Genomic DNA, 22,411 nt, shown 5'->3' with positions numbered 1-22,411 from the left:
TAATTAATATGTTAATTGTGAACTGAGAGACCCGGGTTCAAAGTCCAGTCTTAACCAGAGAACTCCATTAGCTCACTTTGGGTCACCTCCTAACACTCAGTCCAGTCTACCCCAGAAGGTTGTCTTGAGAATAAAATGAGGGATGACCCCAAATATGTTGCTTTGAACACCTTGGGATAAGGTGGGATAAAAGTGTCGTCAGTGTAGAGAAAAAAATTAGCCAGCTGAAGGCCCAATTAAGGGCTAAACAGAGCCAAAGAAACAATCAGTTTTGGCCGGAAAGCTAAGAGTCAGAGCCAGCTTTTGGGTTGGTAGGTCAGGGCTCTGATCTGTATGAATAAATGCACATATCCTCTTGAGAGCTAAATGGAGCATCATGTACATGTTGGAAGATCTGCTGAGCATTTAACATTTGTCTGTCTTCCCATTTCTCCCACCCCCACCAATAGATCAGCTCTTGCGATCAGCAAGTCAGCATTCTGACAGCAGTGGCTTTGCAGAAGATTCTTCCACTGACTGCTTCTTGCTCAATCAACTGCAGGTAAATTTCTTGGATTGCTTCTTTTCTGCTTTCCCTATTGTTACCAGTCTATAGTGTGAGCAAGGAATCCCTTTGGCGTACCTAGGGGAAATGTGAGAACGGTTTTGTTTTCTAGGATTCTAATTCAGTAATGGCATTTTCTTTGTACCTGGATGATTGGATTGGACTGCAGTAGGGCCTTTTAGCTACAAAAGATTTCCTATTTATTGTCAACTGTGATTGCAAGATGTGATCATCACTCTCCAGGTGGCAAGTACAGCAGCAGCAGCATAAAAATGCAGTCCTCACAACTGCATCACACTGTATACAAAAAGAGCATCATATATCATGGGACTGGAATAGGGAAGAGTCTTTAAAAGTTTAACAATCAGCCAGATATTTCTGGAAATGCCAGGTTATTCCCTTGATCCTAAAAGTATATGTCATGGCTTGGTAAAGTTCTTGGGGAAAGAACATTGCATGGCATTGATGCTGCTACAAGAAGTCCGTGTTTCTGTTTAATACCTGCCACTAGTAATGACTGGTGACTTGGAAGTAAATCAGAGCCAACAACATCTTACTTTCTATCCATCTTCCATTCCCGCATGTTTTGTTCTGTGGAACACAGAACAAAAGCACTCTGCCCTGTAACTTTGGTACATGACTCACTTTATGACCCATTAAGTTTGGAGATGGCTTCAGCAGGAACTCATTTTATACCAGTGAAACTGAAGCAAGTAGATATATCACTTGAGAACAGTTATGGCAAGGGAGTATATGGATCTGCTTCCCACCTTATGCAAAAGCAATCCTTTGAGCCCAAATCTGTGTGCTACACAGTAGGCCCCCATTGCTCAGGATAGGGAAAATGAACCAAGTTAGTGTCAGGGTAAAGTGAAAGGATGGGTGAAAAATTATGGTTAAGAACCACAGTTGCAAAATTTTTTGCACCAATATTTTTCTGCTTTAGAGAAGGAAGTCATTGGAGTAGACAGAAAAGCCAAAAGGAATTTTCTTAAGAGTCCATTCTTTGCCTAAAGGTGGGCTGGTAAAGACAAATTTGTAAACAGGCTATGCCACTGGAAAACAGGATTATAAAGGGGGCAAAAAAGGATCTAAATCAATTTTAAAAAGGAAATAGTATAATCCTGAACATGTTTACTCAGAAAGAAGGTCTGTTAAACTCACTACTTAGGAAGGATTTGATGTCACTACCAAATCAGAAACACAGTAAAAATAGGAAGCACACTTGCCTTTTAAATTGTGGGTTTACTTCTCTTGCTTCTGGCTTGTTCCCTTGACTGACTACTGTCTGTATTAAAAGGGAACTTCCCACTCCACTGCAGTCATGCAAACACACACGCACACAAGCACAAAATATCTCTTTGGCTTATGTTTCTCTTTGACTCCCTCCCATCCCAAAGTTGTATCGAGGACTGTAGGGTCTGTGTGTCCTGCTTCCTGACTATTACTTCTTTGTCTTACTTGGTTTCCTGCTTCCTTAGACTAGATGGCATAAATGATTGCTCTGCCTGATGCCTAATAAAGAAGCCAAGAGGAAAACAGACAAAGCATGTGTGCAAACGCAGCAGATTAGTCCGGGATACTGTTGAACTCTGGGGACTCCATGTACCCAGTTCTTCCTTGGAATGGGAGATTGTATAACTCGGCTGCAGTGCTGAGGACACAAAGAGAAGGGGTGGAGGTCCTCTGTCTTTAAATATAAATCTCTCCTGCCTGCCAGACTTCATTCGTAAAGGCTCACAAAAGAAAGACTCAGAAGGAGGGGAACTAAGTTAGCACAAGGGCAAGAAGGCTGTCCTTCAGTTCCAGACTGCTTGGGACTTCAAAGGTCAAAGAAGAAGTAAATAAATGATGAGTCTGGAAATAAGAGATAAGCAGGGTTGCAGGAATAAGTGCATTATGTGTTTAGCTTCTCTAGAATTTCCCATCCATCTTTAGATGATGTTAAGATTTGTCAAGTTAAAAGTAGATCTATTTTTTCTACCAGTCTAGATAACAGTTTTCAAAATTATGGCAATTATGATTTCCAGATTTTCATAGCTTATGGCCACCAATATTTTTTTACAACTAAAATTAAGAATGCTTTTTAAATTTAAAAAAATGTTTTTAGTGAAATTAAACAAAAATAAAAACAATACAACATTGATGCAATCAAAAAGAAAAAAAATATGCAGGTAGGCCTTGCTTACCAAATGCCTCATTAAGCAACCATTCAAAGTTATGACAGTGCTGCAAAAGTAACTTTATGACCAGTACTTGCACGACTGTTGCAGCATCCCCGCAGCCACATGATTGACATTTGGGCACTTTGCAACCAGCAGGCATTTACAACCATTGCAGCATCCTGCAGTCACGTAGTGGCCATTAGTGTGCTTCGCAACTGGCTTGCGGCAAGCAGAGTCAATGGAGGAGTCGGTAGTAAAAGTCATGGTTATGTGATGTCTCACTTAACAACCATGGTGATTTGCTTAAGGACTTCAGCAGAAGTGAAGTAAGTCCGTTGCAATCATGTGATGTTCCACTTAGTTGCTGGTCCCAATTTGGCTGCTAAGCGAGGACTACCTGTAATTTACTGATAAAAATGAATTAAAATTTGAAAACAAGAGAAAAGGTCCATGAAATATTAATAAACAACTAGCTCAGTCCTTTAACATATTATTGAAATGTCTTCATGTTGTAAGAAATGAGAACATGGAGCATACTTGTCTGTATTGTCTAGGTTTAATAATATTGATAATGCTAATACTGATAGCTTTCTTCGTACTTACATTAAGTAATGGAATAATTTAGTCTGTACTGACAATTAGTTTAAATTCTGATCACAGTGTAGAATAGAGATGCACTGTTTGTGTGAGGAATTTTACTGAATATAAAACTTTACAACAATTCCAACATCTCTTCTTGCAGCAAGAAACTGGGTCAGTTCCATGATTAGCTGAAGTTTGCCTGTTATGATTTAGTTTTGCTTCTAAAATGTGGCTTAGGCTTCATTTACCTTGTCGTATAAAACCATAGTGCTAAACAAGCAGCATTGAACTCCAGAGGCATATCTCTTACTTTCTGATTGTTGGCTTTGAAGCAGGCAAAACAGCAATTTGTCAAGGAGGAAATGGATCATATTCTGCCTGTCTGAAAAAAGTGCCCTGAGATCCAGAAAAACTTGCCTTGAGCAAAGAAGGCTTTGCTTGGTCCATGGAGGTTTAAACTGCCTTCCTGGATCTCTGTGAAATTGTCAGAGCTGGCCAAATGTGTAAGCAGCTGTCTGGAGAAAGTAAAAATGAATCCCAGTGAAAAATTATCTTCAAATAGAATTACACTGTTTAACAATGTATGTTGTGGAACTGTTCTGGATACTAAAATCACCTTTTTCATGATTTCTTTAAAGATGCAAGCGTTCTGTTTTTCATTCTTCTGTCTTCCCTCTCCTCCTTCCCCTCAACCACCATTTTTCCATGTGTTCTCCATAGGGGCATGACTCATTGCAGGCCATGGGAAGCAGCGCTGATAGCTGTGACAGCGAGACCACTGTGACATCCTATAGCGAGGAACTCAAGACTCCAGTTGCCGAACCAGAGTCTAGTTTCAGTGAGCTTGATGAGGAGAAATTCTTCCTCTTGGAAATGGAACAACAGGGAAAAGAGGTGGTATCTGAGGTGGATGCAGGAGGCCAGGAGACGTTAGGACATCAAGATGGACTTTCTTCAAGTGGCAGAGAGGAAGAGTGTGGCAGAGGTGGCTTAGAGAGAAGAAACGACATGGTTTCAGTCCATGAAGCAGAATCTGAGGCATTGGATGAAAGCAGTGAAGAGAGTGATGTGGATAAGAGCAGTGAATGCGAATTCCCTCCATATAAAACTCACCATATTCTCAAATCGGTGTCATCTCTAGAAAGTAGCAGTTCCTCTCCTTCTTCTGTGGAGAGGGTTAATATTGCTTTACAAAGAGCCCAGAGGAAGGACAGTGGGTCTTCCATTCCCAGAACTAGTCGCCCCCTGCTCAAATCAAAAGACCTTCTTTTTAAGAACAGGCATCAGGCCCCTGAACTGGGTTATCCTCTGAGACGTTCCCAATCCCTCCCAACCACTCTTCTCAACCCAGTGCGAGTGGTCTCCTCTGTCAATCTCCAGCTAACTCCAGGCAAGCAAATGTTATGTGGCCCTCCCTCTTTTACATACAAGTATGACACAGAGGAGGATCCTGGAAAGGAGAATACCCCAGAAGAAACATCCTTCGGAGACATTAACAAGAGCTCTTCTTCTTTATGTAAATCCACCCTCCACATTGCTCCTTCACCCACAAGGAAGGAACCTTCCCAGCCTGTTGGAAACAAGGGGCCGGATGAGTTCTCTTGCAGCAGAATACAGAGTTGCCCTTTGCACCTCCCACCATGCATGTCTCGCTCATCGTGTTCGCTGCATTCTCTCCATTCTGATGGTCCAGACCAGCACTTCCAGGACCACACAAGGACCTTCAGTGCATACAGCGTCCCAAGCACCCCTGGCTCTTCCTGTGCCGGGTGGCCTTCCCCTTTTGGCTGCCCTCATATGCTGAGGCACGTTGGACATCCCCACCGGTTTCATTCCATAAACCCTCCCTCCACTGTTGAAATGCAGTTGAGGCGAGTCTTGCACGAAATCAGAAACTCTTTGCAAAACCTTTCACAGGTAAGGGAAAGTGGAGTTGGTTGCTATAATCCAGCCCTACTCTGACCTAGAACCATCCAGATATGCTGGACTGCAGTACCCATCTTTCCCACCTAAATGGTGTGGATCATTGTGGATGATGGGAAAGGTTGCCCATCATCTTTTTATTTTTTTCCCCTTGGAAAAATGCATAATACATTAAAGAGGATGAAACACAGTATGAGACACTTATGCCATACAATTTTCTGGACAACATTGATGAAACTGAAAAGAGAGGAGCAAATCTGGGAATGCTGGATTATGGCTCCATGGTTTGTAATGAAGACAGCTAACCTGAACATTTTACTGCTCCTTCCACAATCCACACCAATTTTTTTCTCCATTTGTACTTAGTATCTCTGTCAAATTGCTGGATGGTTGCCAAAGTCTTGTGTTTAGGGGGTGGGTTGGAGAGATTTAACCTTTTTGAAGATACTTTCAAATATAAAATCTCTTTTATCATATAAAAGAGTTGAACCGGCATAATTTTTTCCCAGGGATTATCAAGCAGAAAGTGAGTAGGCTTAGCCAGCTATTGTGAAATCCATTGACTGTGAAGGTGAAATTGCTTTTTCATTCTGTTCATGGAATGTAATTTTTTTCCCTTGGCCTCTTTAGTTCATAAAGCTCCAGGGTATACTGGCCTTGCCATGTTAAACAAGCCCGGGGTGTGTCTATGTGTGTAACCTATTTCACAGATAAATAACTCCATGGGTGGCATTCATTGCTATTTAGAGAAGGGTGGGAAAGGGTTTTCAATCTAGAACTATTCCTTTGCTCAGTTGAAGAAAATGCTATCTGCAAGCGTATATCCTGCAGCATCAACTCACATCAAGGGGTTGCTGTTCGGGAATATGCCCCTTCCCCGTGCTAAAGCTTCCCCGCATGTGTCAGTCTTCAGAGGTCTAGGGTTCTGCAACAAAGGCAGAGCAGATCTGAAGGGTAACTCCCACATCTACAAATGGAGAAGGAACTAAGGCAGTGTTGTCCAAACTTGGCCACTTTAAGATGAGTGGACTTCAACTCCCTGGCTGGGGAATTCTGGCTGGGGAATTCTGGGAGTTGAAGTCCACTCATCTTAAAGTGGCCAAGTTTGGACAGCACTGAACTAAGGGAACTGCTCATGATACGATGGGCATGGCTGTCATGTTGAGTGAGGGGCCCAGATTGGAGTGTGAGGATCAAAAATCTGTTCTTGCTTCACCAAATATACCAGTGGAATTCACCCATCATGTTGGGTTCTAGAAAAGCAGAGTGAGCAAGACCCAGCACTCCTTCTGTAAGTCCGTGATTCATTCTCACATTGTCTGCTGTGTCAGGGCTTGACTGCTGGTCTCTCATTGCCTCCGGTGGTTAAAGTTATCTGACAGGTGTGTGTTTGTTTTTCTTCCCACTAGAACACTATGATGAGAACTCACGACTTCACTGCAGCCTCTTACAGTACTCAGAGATCATCCATTCTACCTCTCTATGAAGTAAATGGTCCTTTCTCTTCCCCTTATAAATGATAGACAAATGGAATACAGGCTTAGGAAACAGATATAAAGATGCCATTTCCAGGTTGTGGATGTATATAGTATGAATGTATATGAATGAAGCCTTTTTGTGGTGACTTTTTTATTTTTGGTTGGCTGTTGTCTTCCTTCTCAAAAGGAAAAAAAAAATGGACTGATGTATATGCATTGGTTGCACCTTTACATACAGGTAGTCCTTGGTTAATAACTACTCATTCAGCAACCGTTCGAAGTTGCAGTGGTGCTGAACGAGTGGTACTTACAACTGGTCCTCGAAATTCCAGCTGTCGCACCCTCCAGTCAAGAGATTGTCATTTGGGTGCTTGGCAACCAGCTCGCACTTATGGCGGTTGCAATGTCCCAGGGTCATATGATCACCCTTTGCAACCTTTCCTGACGCCTTCCACAAGCAAAGTCAATAGGGAAGCCAGCAGGGAAGGTCGCAAGCCTCTGGTAAGTTGGCACCACCACTTTTTCTTCTAAGGAGCCCCCTACAGAGTATGGGATCCCAGGAATCTCACACTCTGTAGTGCGCATGCCCGCAGGACTCCCCGCCCATACTCTGTAATGGATACCTGCCTGCATACATTTGTGTGGTGCTGCAGCACCCCCACCTGGCCACACTCCATAGCACTCACCCACCCGCTGGCCTGCTCGTGAACCACCCAGGACTTGCGACTTCTTGCCAGCTTCCCCATTGACTTTGCTTGTTGGAAGCTGTCAGGAAGTTGCAAGTTGCCATCATGTGAGGTCCTCACTTAATGATGGCGATGGGGACTGCCAGGATTTCTGTGGCTAAGAAATACAGTCACGTGACATTGTGCTTTATGACTACATCACTTAGCGATGGAAATTCCAGTCCCAATTACTGTGGTTAAGTGAGGAATACCTGTACTAAGCCTATTTTCCTCTTCCTTTTACTGAGCTTTTTCTGGAATGAAGAATTCTTTAGCTGGTGCTGGGAAAAAAAATCAGCCTATAAGGCAGGATTTGCAGGTTTTCTGACCTCTAGTCTAGAACTTTGATTATATCCAGGAAAATATACTGATAGGATATTGTCTTGCAGACTGGAGCTCAGGTGTGCAAAGACTTAATGTTTGGGTCTGTTTCTCTAGAATACTTTCCAAGATCTTCAAGTGGTGAGAAGGAACCTAAATCTCTTTAGAACTCAAATGATGGACTTAGAATTGGCCATGTTGCGCCAGCAGACTGCTGTTTATCAGCACATGACAGAAGAAGAGAGGTAACTATTGCACTTGTGCCAATGTTGAGTTTTTTCTTCTCTTTTACTAAAATCCTCCTGTCCATTATGTTCTCAGAGCACTTTTTTTTCTTCCAGGTATACAATCTTGAATTAATCTTAAACATGCTTCTCCTTCTTGTTGTCCATCTAAATAAATTAGCAAGTCCTGCTGCTCCTCTTCTGCACATACAGTGTTCTGCCTCTGCTGCTAAAACAATTTTTTCTGATCACTACTGATGTTAAACTGCTGCAACTATTCTCATGCTGAATTTCCTTTTCCTGCCATCTTTCTCCTGCTCATTCTGCTCCAAATACGTCTCTCTGGATCAGCTTTTTGTCCTTTGCTATGATCTCTTCTCTTGGTAAGTTTCTTTCTCTTTGGTTATACATTCATCAGTTCAAGTTCCTAGTTTTAGATTTTGGATGTTCCCAACAAGAAGGATCCCAATCTTGTGGGAAACGTCTTTATATCCTTACTGTGTTAAGATTTTATACAGTAGTTATTCTTAAGATACTTATAGCCAATCTTGACTGGAAAAACTAAGCAGACCTCGTTATTACTTAGATGGGAAGTCACGTACATCCCTGGCTGTAGGCTAGACAGAGATTTTTATTTATTAAAAAAGGCTTGTAGAAAAATGGCAGTGGCCAATCACTTTCATTTTGTTACCAAGAAAACTGCCTGGACGTGTTCAGGAAGTCACCAAGAGTTGAGCTCAGCTTGAGGGAGACTTAACCTTCTGTATACTTTTTAAAATTCCACCCTTCCATGATCTCATACATACCATTTTATTATACTTGTGAAGTACTTTAGTTGGGAAACCATGACTAATCCCAAGGCTATCCACTTTTGCAGGGGCTATTAATTTAATTTGGATCACTCCTTTTTATTCACCGAATGTTGTAGGAGGGTATCAATATATTAAAAAATGTTTAATGGCTGGTTGAACATCCCTCCTTAGTTTAGTCCTTTTTATTTAGCTTTTGTTTCCAGTCTGAGGTCTACCAAGGTGGCTTCATTATGCATTGAAGCCCTTCAAAACAGTATCAAATCCCATTTCTTTCTGCAGAAGTTGTCCCCTGAAAATGTTGCCTGGATTGTGTTCCAGATCACACCTATGGCGTTGCTTAATCCAGCACATTCTCTCCTTTATGCATCTGTCTTACTGTCTGTCTGTCTGTCTGTCTTCCTTGCTTCTATAATATACTGTTCCTGATACTTGAATTACATCTACCTCAAACACTTTCTGAAAATCATGCTCTTTCCTTAAATTTCTTTAGCCTTGCATTAAGTTCAGTTTCTGTGGATTGCTTGACCTGCTGTGATAAATACCCATGGCTGTGGAAAGTGCAAGTCCCTGTACATAGCCCCTGAATTCTCTTCTACAGTCCCTGAATCCCTCTCTGACATAATAATTGAAAATTGGCATCATACCTTCTGTGCAGGTAGGGATAGCATAAGCCCTAAACATATGGCTTAACAAACAAACAACCAATCCATGAGATAAAATAATCCTGGGCATACCTCCATGTGCTTGATGGGGCCCCATCCACTTTACACCATCATTTCCTCTTATTAGCATTTCCTCCTCCCTTTTTCAATGCAGTCCCCTGGGTTAAGGTGGAGTGCTGGTGATGTTCTGGGGGATTTACTTCTAATTCAAGATCTTTGGAGGTAATACATGGTCATGATTACCAGTGTACCTTTACCTTGGACAGTGTATTATGGAAATGATTCTGGATCTCTCTGTTCTGTTTAAAATGATGGGAGTTTGTAGATATGTAAATACATTATTGAAAGTTAAATGTTTAGCTTTAGTTTTTAAGAAATTTAAAAGCTCAAGAGTATTATAATTAGGTAGGTGGGACTCATCTGAATTTACTCCTGCTCTTTTCACTGATCTCTTCACGTGAATGGGCATAGTCTTGCATGTCCCTGGACTGATAGGGTTAGGTTCCTCCGCCGTTTTAGATGATTGTCAGTATTTCTATTTCTTATGGTCCACACGATGACAAAAATTCTTTTTGTTTTATTGAACTTGCTTCTGATTTAGATATGAAGCTGATCAGCTCCAGACTCTGAGAAAATCGGTTCGTATGGAGCTTCAGGAGTTAGAAATGCAGTTAGAGGAACGTCTGCTTGCTCTTGAAGAGCAGCTCAGGAGCATGCATGAATCATCACCTTGCAGACAACAAACCTTCATGGTGGGTTTTGTGTTTTGGCCATTGTCTCAAGTGTCTGTGCATATCAGAAATATACAGTTGCTCCATACTAAGCAAGGACATGATAATAGCCTGATTGTTTCTCCCCAAAGAGGTACAAATTACCTGCTGCCTGATGGGAAAAAGCCCTGTCCCAATTTGATCAGATTAAAGATGCAATTTCTATTTAATGAAAGAATAATTTCAGTATAACTTCTGCATAAGGGAAGTAATACTGCAGTGTAGATGGGGAGTGAGGTTTATACTCCTGCCCTCAATTTTTATTTTGCCTCCAGCCTGTACAGCTGATGAAGTGAACAATTTGTTTTGGGATACATTGATTTTCAGGTGAATCCATGTTTCATAGCGTAACACAATTTAATATTAGGAACATTGGCATCTTGGGTGGGCAGCCCACACAGATGACGATGACGTGCTGATTCAGGTATAAATCTTCACGGGTTTGGAAGATTACATCTTTCCTTCAGATGTAGGCTGAAGAGGCTGGTAGTGTGCTGGTCCAGTTCCTGCAGATATGTGGCTCTCTTATAAAAAATAAAATCCTGACATACAGAGATAATCTAAACTTGTTAACAATAATTAGCAATCCAATTTTATTATCAATTATGCGTTACTGTATTAGAATTGCCTCTCATTCAGTTATCTAATAACTGCCTTGTGAAGGGTCTAGTTATCTGATTTCTCTGGATTCTTAATATGGAAAAAATGGAGTGAAGAATGTTTTATACAAGGAACCAGAAGAAACTAAATTATAGAAGATGCGACTTCTTTTTCTTATTTGCGATTCATAGAGTTTGAAGCCCAACCAATGGATGATTACAGCTATTACAGATAAAGCAGATCTGTAGACTGCACATTTACCAAATGTTGCCTTTAACATGGTCAGGTTTCTCCTTTTTCCCTGGAAGAGGAACAATCAAATATGAGAGAGATGAAAGAACCTGGGGGGATGGGATGGGTGAGAATTTAATTGCTTGTGATTTATTAAATAGTTTTCTTTCTTACTACATTCATAGAAACACAACACCTTCTAAAATTCTAAAATAGGCTTCACTGTCTTTTTCATTGCAATGCTTTTTTGATTGCCCTTATCTTAAAATGCATGGGCAATTAAACAATGTGAATAGTTTTCAGAAATAATAATCCAAATTTCTCCTTTCCTCTTCCCTTCCAGGGAATGTATGGTAGCAGAAGCATTGATAATTTGTCATGTCCTTCTCCGTTGAATGTGATGGAGCCAGTAAGTAACCTTATTCAGCCAAAGCAGGAATGTGCAAAATTACTAATTAATGTTGGCTTGAAGGAAAATAATAAAAAGCAATACGCCTGTCTTTCATTGCTATGAACAGGACTGTGCATAATGTCATAGGTGTGTACAAACAACTCAGAATTATGGAATTAAGGTGCTCTGTTTGATTTCAGTTTTAATTTAAGCAGGAGTGAAGATACTTATCCACTGAGAAAGGTGGGTATCTTATGATTTAGGGGCTGGTATCCAGTATAGGATTTCACTTGGAGGAATAGGGGCACCTGATTTTTGCTGATTGGATTTTACTCTCCTCCCTATCCCCCAACATCTCTCATGTTTACTCAAGCTATTCCTGAAAGTTGGGGAATCCTCCATAACAGAATAGGATGTTCATTATTGATTAAATTAACTTTATAAAAAAATCCTGAACCATTTTACAAAAACTATAAAAATCTTTCTAGAATAAAGTAAAAACAAGATAAAAACAGAATTTTTAAAAGTCGTCAAAATTGAAATATGGAGTTAGTCATTGAGGATTGTCAGTATTAAAATATATGCTTTAAGCAGTGCTTATTGCTGGCTTATTGGACCCCATTCCCAAGTGCTATCTTGGAGAAGACTAGCTTCTTGTCACTACAAAGTAGTTTCTGGAAATGTTTAGATGACAGGACTTTCCTAGATGTCTAGGTGCCTGGGAAGCTGATACATTTGGATATGTTCAAAGTCTTGGATATAAAGTAACTACTGGAGTAATTAAGGATGACCTATTTTTCACCCTTTCCTTTTAATCTGATTCAAAACCTCTTGCCTATATCAAAGAAATTCTGAAAATAGTAAAGGACTTGAAATAGGCAAGGCAAAATACAAGATTCTGCTGTATGCAGCTGTGTCTACAGGAAGTCACTGTGGCATAAAAGTGACAATGTAGGTACAGTGATGCCATAACACAAATCCCTCTTTATGTACTTGGTTCTCAACATCTGACACAAGAACATAACTCATGGTATTTGTGTCATTTTATCACCACCACCAGTATCCTCCCCTCCTAGACACCCATCGCTATATGCAGATGTTAGATAATCCAAAAACCTCTATTCCTAATTTTATTTTGCTAATATTTGAGTTTGAAATCCTATCTGGTTACTTTATGAATTGGAGTAAGTCAGACTTGATGCCATTGGGTCTCCAAAAACAATTTTGACATGTTTAGAAATTGAGCGTTTAGACTGTGTTCTTATTCATTTATTTATCTTGGCATAAAGATCCTTAGGACATTTTCTCAGGTGGCAAATTATTCCCATCTTTGACACAAGTGAAATAACTAGACAGATGGTCTAGAATTACTTTGAACCTTGGAGGTAAGAAGAATATGATTAACTCCAAGGTTGATTCATGTTTTGAGGGGTCTTCCTATTCTTTTTTTACTCTTCATATTATTTTAGAGGAGTTTATACGCTATTAAATGATTTTCTCTAGCAATAGCATATTTCAAGATTTTGCAATTGCCTGTTGGGAAAGTGGATTTAATTCTTCACTTCTGTACACATGGATGGCTAACACTGGAAAAACTATTTCTTGATGTTAGAGTTTCCTTGTTAGAGTTATATCCTGCCTTTCCTTCAGGACCTCAAGGAGCCACACGTAGTGTTTCCTAATCCTATTTTTCCCTATAGCAACCCAGGGAGTAGGATGGACTGAGAAAGCTATTGGCCCAAATTTACCCATTGAGTTTATTTGGCTCAAGGTGGAACTGAGCCTGTGAGCCAGTCCAGCACCTGAACTGCTACACCTTGCTGGCTTTCAGTCTACACCCAATTTGCAGTAGTGGATTTCTGATCTGTGTTGTTTGCCAACAATTTAATTTATGTATTTATTTATTAAGTGATATTTTCTTGTGGGTTTTGTTGTTGGATGAAGGGTAAAAAAGAGAACTTTCAAGGCCTTTTAATTACATTTTTTGGGAGTTCTCTCATTTATGATACAACAGTTACTAATTCCTGTAATTCCATTGTATGGTGGGATGGAGGAGTAATGCTTATGTCATCTATCAGAAAATTTTACTAATTCATTATAGATTAACGTGGCATTACTATTCTCTATCGACAGCACTGCATTTTTCTCTAGTACAGGCCAAAGCTACACATTAGAGTCTGTGCCTATCCTCTACAGATGAGATTGGGGGTGGGGGGTGTTATTACTGAATTCATGGTAGGCCTTTAGGTATTTAGGGGTGCAGGGCTGTTTACCAGGTAACTAAAATAAGGCTCATGACTCAAGTGCAAGAAACTATGTTTATGCTCTTGCTACAGTGTCTGATTCTTTCCACTTCCTGAATCCCCAGGTCTCTGAACTCATTCGAGAGCAATCATCTCTGAAATCAGAGTTAGGGCTGGGACTGGGGGAACCTGGCATGCACACTCCTCCACCTGAAGGCTCGGAATCTGCATTTGATCACTGTGCGCATTCTGATTCCTCTTCGGTGTGTTCTAGTCAAGCCAGCAGAAAAGCCCACGGGCGGTCATCTGAAAGGTGCAAGCCACCCAGCCAAAAGGTGTACCGGGCAAGCATAGCCTTGATGCCCTCTCCGCCTGCAAGAGCAGGAGTCAGGCAGCCACCTGAGGAGCACTTGACATCCACCTCCACTGTGGGGCAGAAACTTGAAAAGCTTCCCCTTGGGCCTGCAGCTGAGGAAATGTCCAAGAATGTGGAGAATGAGGAACTGCAGCAAGTCATCCGAGAGGTGAGGGCAAAGTCAGCTGGAGTATTCCTACTGGGAGGATTTTGTGTGCTTGCATGGATATGCCTAGGCCAGTGTTGTCCAAACTTGGCCACTTTAAGATGAGTGGACTTCAACTCCCAGAATTCCCCAGCCAGCAAAGTGGCCAAGTTTGGACAACGCTGGCCTAGGCCATCTCTCTCCCTTTCAGTCAGAGGTTTTGCCAAAGTCTGAATTGAGAATGAGTAGCTGAAAATGGGCAAGAAGGAAAGATTAATTTAAACAAATTAAATTAATCAAAATGGATTTTGATGAAAAGGGTTAGAACATCTTGGAGAAAAGGATAATTGATCAGCTAATCAATTACAATTGGCTAGTTTATTTTTAAAATATAACAGTTAATAAGGCTATTGCTGTTCATCCACTGAGAGACATTAAGTGGCTGCAAGTTTTTTCCCCTTTAGTAGCAGCCCAGAATTTCAGTGGGGAAAACTCTGTAGGAAGGACAGCTGAATATAACAAGGGAATAAGAGAGGTCCTCTCATGGAAACTTCCATGAACTGAGAGTTGGAGGGGCATAATCCCAATAAGTGAATAAATAAATGCCTGAAAATGCTGTTTTCTATTCTACTGTACAACCTAATTGTATTGTAGCACCTCACTAACTTTGGTAATCATTAACCCAGCCCAATAAGAAGCTCCCTGATTTTATTGTTTAAAGAAAAAAAAACACCAAAAATCTTTGAGGTGTGAGAATCAGCTTAAAGAAAATTAAAGGAAGACCTTTTTTTGATACACTTTGACACCTGTAATTCAGAATATATTCACATAGTTGGAATCCAGCAATGTTTAAAGCATGATTTTCTCCAGTGGCTGTTTCTAGGAAGTTAGGCCATTTTTAGTCAGTTATGGTCATTAGATTTCCAGGGTTTTGCAGAAATGGAAAAGTAGCAAATTTTCAGATCTTTGGAAAAAGTTATGCTATGCCAGGGTAGTGGTCCATCAGGACTGAGGCATGTTTACTCCACCTGACACTGGCATTCCAGAGACTTCAGTTGCATGCAACCACATGCTTTGCCATTGAAATATAGCCTCTCCCTGCCATTATATAACTAATACTTAGTTGTATTTAAAATGGATCGGTTACTACAAGGATCTGCAAGCTAAGGAATTTTGGTAACTAGTTGAATGCATTTCAGTCTAACAGAGGAGGCCCTGCATCATATAAGCAATGGTTCAGGTTGTCATGATTGAGGATAGCAAGAGAGGCCTGGTGAGGGGTGCACTTCGATCTCTTCTCCAGAGTGCAGTTTCAGTCAATGCATAACTGACAGGATTGGCTGTCTGTTCAGTGTGAGTGGAAGGGATCTTTGTGTTGCACCCTGTAAGATAAATGCCTGAAGCAGGCTATTGCATATCGTTCATGCAAACTGTTTGCATATAGGCCAATTCCTAGAGTTAGAAGACAGTCAAACTATCTTAAAGACATGAATTAAATGTGCATTCTGATAGGTATTATGGAGCTTAATTCCCAGTGGCCATGCTTAAAGATTGACCATTCTAGCTTTGAGATACATTATACACATCTACAGCCTACATCTGAAGGAAAGATGTCATATAGTTTCTGTTCAGTGACGGCTAGCACCTAGCCTTTCTGCATAATCTGGGATGGACAATAATTGTATAGTTAAATTGTACTATATGAAAAATGGCTGATGTCTTGAAAGTCGTCACATGAGGTTGCCAAAATCTCATGACATTCAAGGGGTCCAGTGAATGCTTTAAAACATCAAGTTGCATTTACATAACGGGTACCTACTAGTGAAGATGTGGTAGACTATCTGTCTGAATCTCAAACAGTTTAACTGCACCCTCTGACACATTTCTGTACAGAAGTCCCATTGAGCTCTCTTGGTTACATTCCAGGTAAGTGGGTGGAAGGATGCAGCCCCTATTTCTCAAATTCCAAAGTTGGTCAGTGTGCTCAATGATGTATGTGTTGCAGGAAGAGGGGGTGTTGAGTGTCATGTGTGTCAGTGACTATTCAGACCTGAGTCTCATAAATACCCAAACTTTAGCCAGGCTTTGTTTGCTTTCAGAACAGAGGGACTCTATTGGAGGAAAACGTATTAATGCACATTCTTGATATTTCTTCACAATGTTAAATTTGTGGCATAGTGAATGATTTCTCTCCTTCTGTATGTTTGAATTATTTTGTTTGCGGTGGGGCAGGGTGAAGGCGTAAAAAAACCCAGTATTTCAGAGTATTTCTGAGTGGCCTATAATGAGTTTGAGTTTTTGACCTCTGTTTACTAGAATGAAAAAGAGCCTTCTCCCCCTTCAAAATAAACTAGTACAGTCCTCCTACAGAAAAAGAAAGAAAAAGAAAGAGGTCAAGATATGTTCTCTCTTGGTTCGAAAAACATACAGTCTGACCTTTGATTTATGGAATAGAACAAAACATAACAAAAATGTAGTAAAGTCTTTTATCAGTGGATTGATACTGAGGAAAAACAAATTGTTCAAGGGAGACTTGATTTTTAGAAGTTACTGTGAAGTTTTTTCAAGATTCTGGTACACCATTGCAAGTGATATGGATGTTTTGGTAGAGAGAAGTAATGTGAATGTGCTGAAACATCTCCATTTCCAAGAAAATTTTTCCAGAAGCAGAAAGTTCTTATTTCATGCAAACAGTTTATCCTTTGTTATGCAGAGTACTGGTTTTCAGATAATATGGGAATATGGTTCTCTTCTCTCCTGCCCCCCTCCCTTAAATTTCTTTTTAATATATTCAGCTATAGTTTCTGGTCCAAGGTTTGTTCTTTAGCATTACTTTCCAGAAGAAAAGTTGTATGCATTATCTCACAGAGTACAGAAGTATCCCTCAAGCAGCCAGCAAATTTCAATGCTGAGGGCTTATAGCTTCCTGCCAAGGTCACACTGGAAGTCTGGCTGTTGTTAAGCCGGGAGTAGAACACAACTTGCCTCTTCTCACAAAGATTCATCTCGTTCTTTGGTCATCGACTATGCTAATTCAGAAATGATCATTCCAGAATGTGCAGTTGACTTCCATTAAGTTTATTCATAGCCTTGTTACTCTGCTGCTCTTGAGTACCCTCAGGAGTCAGTGAGGCTAGAATTAAGAGCCTTTGGTTCTGAAGACAGCTGCTCCAGCAGTTCTCTAAAGGTGGTCAAACACTTTTTTGAGGGCAGAAATACACAGAGCTGTGTATCAGATGGATTTTGTGTGGTGGGTAGAGTGATATGGAAAGGGCAGTCTTGGAGAAATCTCTTCCATCTTGGCTGTTGGGACAGGGATAGGCAAAGTAGTGCCATCCAGTTACTTTTGATTGTAGTTCCCAGGAGTCCCCAGTCAGGACCATGACTGATGCCCACGGCAACCAGCTTTTTCTTCCTAGCTCAAGGGAAGGATGGATCCCTGGACTAACTGGAAGAGAAAGGGACCCACTGGAAAATGGAATGTGCTAATTTAGTCACTGACATTATAACTGGTCAGTTATATGTAAATGTTCATAACTGGTATGAACATTGTGCAATGCCAGGTTTGCACACAACATAACAAAATCCTTAACCATGATTGAGTGGTTGGGATTATATAACACACTAAGGCAGTTAAACCATGCAATGATTTATCCCATTATATAAACCTATTCAGTATTTTAACTGAGTTACCCTGTATCAGCGGGCAACATTTTTGTAGCAAAGACAGCATTGAACATTTTGGGAATGTAGAGGCTGTAAAATAGGGCCACATCACATGAGGGGGGCTTTGCTTTTTAACTGTGATAATGACTGTTTTAAGGCTTGTAAAATATCCTGCACCTCAAAATGGTAGGAAACTACTGTTAGTTTTTAGTGGCCTTGGTCCAACGGGCTCAGAGGGCTGGAGAAAAAAAGGGACTTGAAGACTGCCTTACAAGATAAAAAATATAGTAGAAAGGTGTTTACTGGTTTGGCCCATGAAGTCTGTGATGCACCCAGTTCTAGCACATGTAAAACAAGAAATGTAGTTGGTCCTACATGGAAAACCTAGCCATTTTGCTCACTATGGAAACTGCTATTTTTCGGGTGGGCATGAGGGCAGTTGTGTTAATCCTGCCTCCAAATTTTGAAACTACTGAGACAGGAAGACTGAATGAGCAGGAATTCAGTGATTCCCACCTCCTCCACTCCAAAGTAGGGAATAAAAATCGGAGGAAAGGAGGATTTCCCAGTCAGAATCTGTGAGGCTGGGCAAGCTATAGTTCTGTATAAATAAAGTATCTGGTAGATTCCATCACTTAAAGTAAATTGTGATTTTATCTTTAGATCAAGGAGTCTATTGTTGGGGAAATCAGACGGGAAATTGTAAGTGGGCTGTTAGCAGCTGTTGCTTCCCCAGGCGTATCAGCTACTGCTAAGCAAGAAACACAGCCGTGAATCGGTACTACAGGTAAGTTCTTCAGTTGGTTGCCCATCACTTGGACTGCTTGATAGGATGGTGAAGATTTATACATAATATATGCATGACTTCTAACATTTCAACTGCTTATGTAATATGTTCATAACCTGCCTTTATGAATTCTGCCAAAGTCTGCATTGCTTTTAAATGGCCAGTTTCTAAGTCCGCTTTGGGTGGGAAAAACTATATTATAAAATTAAGTAATTACATACAAATTGAGACTATCAGAAATTGGATCTATCCTGTATAAAACTGACTAGCCTTAAAGACACAATAGCAGCAGAATTTTCCTTTGTAATGCGGTTCTTCCTATGTATTTCTCTATACTTACATAGCTGGGAATGTTATAGGATGGAGACACAGTCCACCGGAGAACGTGTTGTCTCCCACCTTTCCTTTGTATGTCAGTAGGAACTATAGTTAACAGAGTGCTTCTTAAAATATCCTCATGAAATGTGTCTGTGCTGCTCTTTACGGAGAAAAGCCATTTTCTCTACCTTTCCAGGGAAACATACCCATCATTACTGATCTTGACTTTGGAGAACCCTACTGTTAACTTTCTAGATATATCAGAATACCCCAGAACCAAGTTAGAAAATCACCTTTAAGGAGAATACTAGAAATCTCTCCTTTAAAAATTAAACCATAAAGCGTCCGCTTCGCAATATTGTCTGATTAACTTTTGCAAAGCCACCTGTCTGTAATTACTCTTGAATCCAAGGATAGATTCAAAATCATGGTTTTTAGAATATTAACGTTTATCCCACTAGTGCTTTAAATAACCAAGTATATCTCCTTCTGACTTCAAATAATGTGTTTGTTTGTTTTCCCAAGGGTTAGTATATGGTCCAGAGGACCCCGTGGATGTCTCCTTTTGGGATATGTAGACGGATGCATCTGCCTGCCAGCCTGACACCAGGAGAGACTGCTGTTGTATGCAACAGTGACTTGTGTGCTGCATGTCTTCCCATGTCAGGCCTATGTGCTAAGATCCAGGCACTTTTCATCTTACTGATGTGCATAAATGATCAAGAGAATTGTGATTATCTTGCAAGCCTTAATATTTATTTGTGTGTTCCTTCTAAGACTTGAAGATTTCTGGACCTTCCCTGGTTATAAATAGCCTAGGATTGTTATAGTTTCACACAACAACAACAAAAATCCCTGCTGACCTCTGTGAGGTATTTAACTGTGCAATAACTGTTTCACTTTGAGAGCTTGGAGTAATCATTTCCACTGCTGTTATCAAGTGCCACTTAAAAAGAAGAGAAGAAGCTGTTGTACAAATGAACGCTTGGGAGAAGCTGTCATTTGCAGAGAGTTTAGAAAATGACATGAATTTACTTAAAACTACTACAGACGCTTACACTGAAAGCCTTATCTTTGTATAGTAGATAACCTTTTTTTAAAAAAAGGATTTATATAATTTTCTGCTTTCTTTATCTTTCCCTTTTTTCTTGGGATGTCTTGTCTTTTTTTTTTTTTTAACTTAATGTATGAACTACTCTGCAATTATATTAAGAGGTGGTTTTTAGCCATTTCCTCTGCCTACTAAAGCAAGTTGGAAAAACACTAGTTTAAAAGGCAAAACAAGTGGTATGTAACAACATGGGCTTAGCATTAGACTGCTGTTACGGGAAATTCACTTGTTTTTCCTACAGCCTAAGGAAAATGGCATTCATTACAGCCAATAAAAATGGAAGCAAGTGTGATTCTTAATACATAGTTTATACATTAATGCTCAAAGAGTTGAAATATAGCCATGTCTTAAATGCTAATCAGCTACCTTACATGTTTTTAAAATGTTTTCAGCTAATAAAATTAAGATTTTGTTAAATAATCAGTGACTCATAAAAATGTAACAATACTGGGAGAAGTATGTCAAAAAACTTTGTGTTGGGAATATACACCCAAGGGCTGAATCCTTTTTAAAAAGGCTACTATGCCAATAAAAATATTTATTTTGCCTACAGATGTAGTGGTGTGTCTTCTTACATTTTGATACTGGAGACCAAGACAATACACTTAAAAGAATTTGGGAGTCCACATTCCATCCATAACTTTGCCACTACTTTTTCTAGTTACTCATGTCTTCCTTGTTGAAGTAACTTTAAACAGGGCCTCCTACAAATGTACTTGACCTTCCATAGACTCCCTCTCACCATGAGTGTGGACATATAACAAAGCCAAAGTGATGACTTTCCTTGGATAGAGCTGCCCAACTTCATGATGCAGATAATGAAGACTGAAACCCCTTTCCATATATTTTGGGTGGAGGAAGCTACATTCAGCCAAGATAACAAGCTATGCTGAATCATACTCACCTATCTCAGGAAGGAGAACCTGCTGCCCTCCAGAATTTGCTGAACCACAACTCCTCATAGCTCCAGTTAACATGGCCAGTGATTGGGAACTGTAGTTCAACAATTTCTGGAGGAGTTGTATGTTTTCCATCCTGGCTACCCAGTCTAGCATTCTGTGTTCAGAATGACCAAGTAGATAGCAATGGAAATTGCAGTAGCATGCTGCTAACACATTAAAGAGTTTGAAAAATGGTTTATGTCTACATCAATCCAGGTTGATGCTATCACAGTAATTAATATAAAGCGTTGGGTTTACTGTCCAAGGCCCAAGGCATCACTAACTTGTATTTCCCAATCAGCAGTTTTTCATACTACGTGTCAAATCATTTTTGAATGTATGAGATGTCTGAAAACAGAAGACGCCATAAGGAAGTTGCTATGTAAAAAAAAACAAAACTGGCAATCCCATTAGGTGCTCTCAGTAGTTCAGATATGTACAAGTTATCTTTTTAGTAAAATGAAACCCTTTAGAATATAGTTTGGGGCTTGTGGCTATTGGTTTTTTCCTTGAATTGAGAAACACTAATTCACTGCTTTAACTATCTTGAGGGGAGTAAGCTATGTTCCCCTGAATCTATAAAAATATAACAATTCAAATACTAGGTTTTGATCATTTGCATATTTGGCAGGTGTTCTAGCCCATTTTTGTAGCTAAGAAAAATGCTATGATAATTAAACTTTCATTTGACTGAAATCTGATAGTCCTCCAAAAACAGTATATCAAAAGCACCCAGTGCTTTTCTAGTATTGGACTAGAATGCCAGTCATTCTCAGCCAACAGGATCGGACTATTGATTATCTTAAAATGGAAGGCAGAACATGCTAAAATAGATGCTAGGCACAAAGCAGATTCTAGGTTGAACCAAATATTTTTCTGTGAGCGCATCAGATTCAAAACAACAATGTTTCTCGAGTTGGTAGGGCCACAAAAGGAGCACCAGCTGCATAATCCCAGCAAAAGAACCTTTGTTTTAAGGAGTCAGATAAGTGCTGCGATTGTGCTCCCAGGTGCTCTGAGAAAGCTCTTTGCCTTCAGATCTTAAAGCACTGAGCTACCCTACTTTCCATCATGTATTACTTCCTTTTACAGACTGGGCATGTCTACATGAGATTCCTGCATCAGATGAGAATCAGCTCTGGACCTGTATGAGCTCAAAAGTCAGCTGATTCTTATTTCTGGCTCTGCATCAGTTTATCTGAAACCAGAGCAAATCTGAGTTGGTTGGTTTTTTCCCTTTTGGCTCAGTGAGGCTCTCGTGGGCAGTTTGTTTTTCCTATTGGCAGGGATTTTTGCCTCACCCAGCCGTTAGCTCTTGGACGTAAGACAACCATCTTGGTAGCCCTTCCACTGCTTGCTTATACTCTTCCGCTGTCATCGTTCTCAAACCCATTGCTTGAAACACGTGCATCTGTTT

General features: G+C 40.2%; 1 protein-coding gene across 8 annotated transcripts in view; it reads left to right on the top strand.

Annotated features, from left to right (window-relative positions):
* The window catches only part of ITPRID2 (ITPR interacting domain containing 2), a 72,855-nt gene extending 52,252 nt beyond the window's left edge, over nt 1–20,603 (top strand). For 3 of the 8 annotated variants that reach the window (XM_025163091.2, XM_088135737.1, XM_025163092.2), the window contains 9 exons: nt 450–541; nt 4,012–5,208; nt 6,624–6,701; nt 7,856–7,983; nt 10,038–10,188; nt 11,381–11,446; nt 13,797–14,195; nt 18,501–18,624; nt 19,468–20,603. In XM_025163091.2, coding sequence (XP_025018859.1) covers nt 450–541; nt 4,012–5,208; nt 6,624–6,701; nt 7,856–7,983; nt 10,038–10,188; nt 11,381–11,446; nt 13,797–14,195; nt 18,501–18,611 — 2,222 coding nt within the window. In that variant the 3' untranslated portion in view covers nt 18,612–18,624; nt 19,468–20,603. Of the gene's footprint in view, nt 1–449; nt 542–4,011; nt 5,209–6,623; nt 6,702–7,855; nt 7,984–8,059; nt 8,346–9,264; nt 9,428–10,037; nt 10,189–11,380; nt 11,447–13,796; nt 14,196–18,500; nt 18,625–19,467 lie in introns of those variants that run through there. The other 5 variants (XR_015795202.1, XR_015795203.1, XR_015795205.1 and 2 more) reach the window with 5 other exon arrangements.
* The last annotated feature ends 1,808 nt before the right edge of the window (nt 20,604–22,411 follow it).

The sequence above is a fragment of the Python bivittatus genome, unplaced genomic scaffold (assembly GCF_059951505.1).
Source record: "Python bivittatus isolate LINGU-HERP-01145 unplaced genomic scaffold, Pbiv_v1 ctg000200_np1212, whole genome shotgun sequence".
NCBI classification, from domain to species: Eukaryota; Metazoa; Chordata; class Lepidosauria; order Squamata; family Pythonidae; genus Python; species Python bivittatus.
This window is presented reverse-complemented; position numbering and strand designations above follow the sequence as displayed.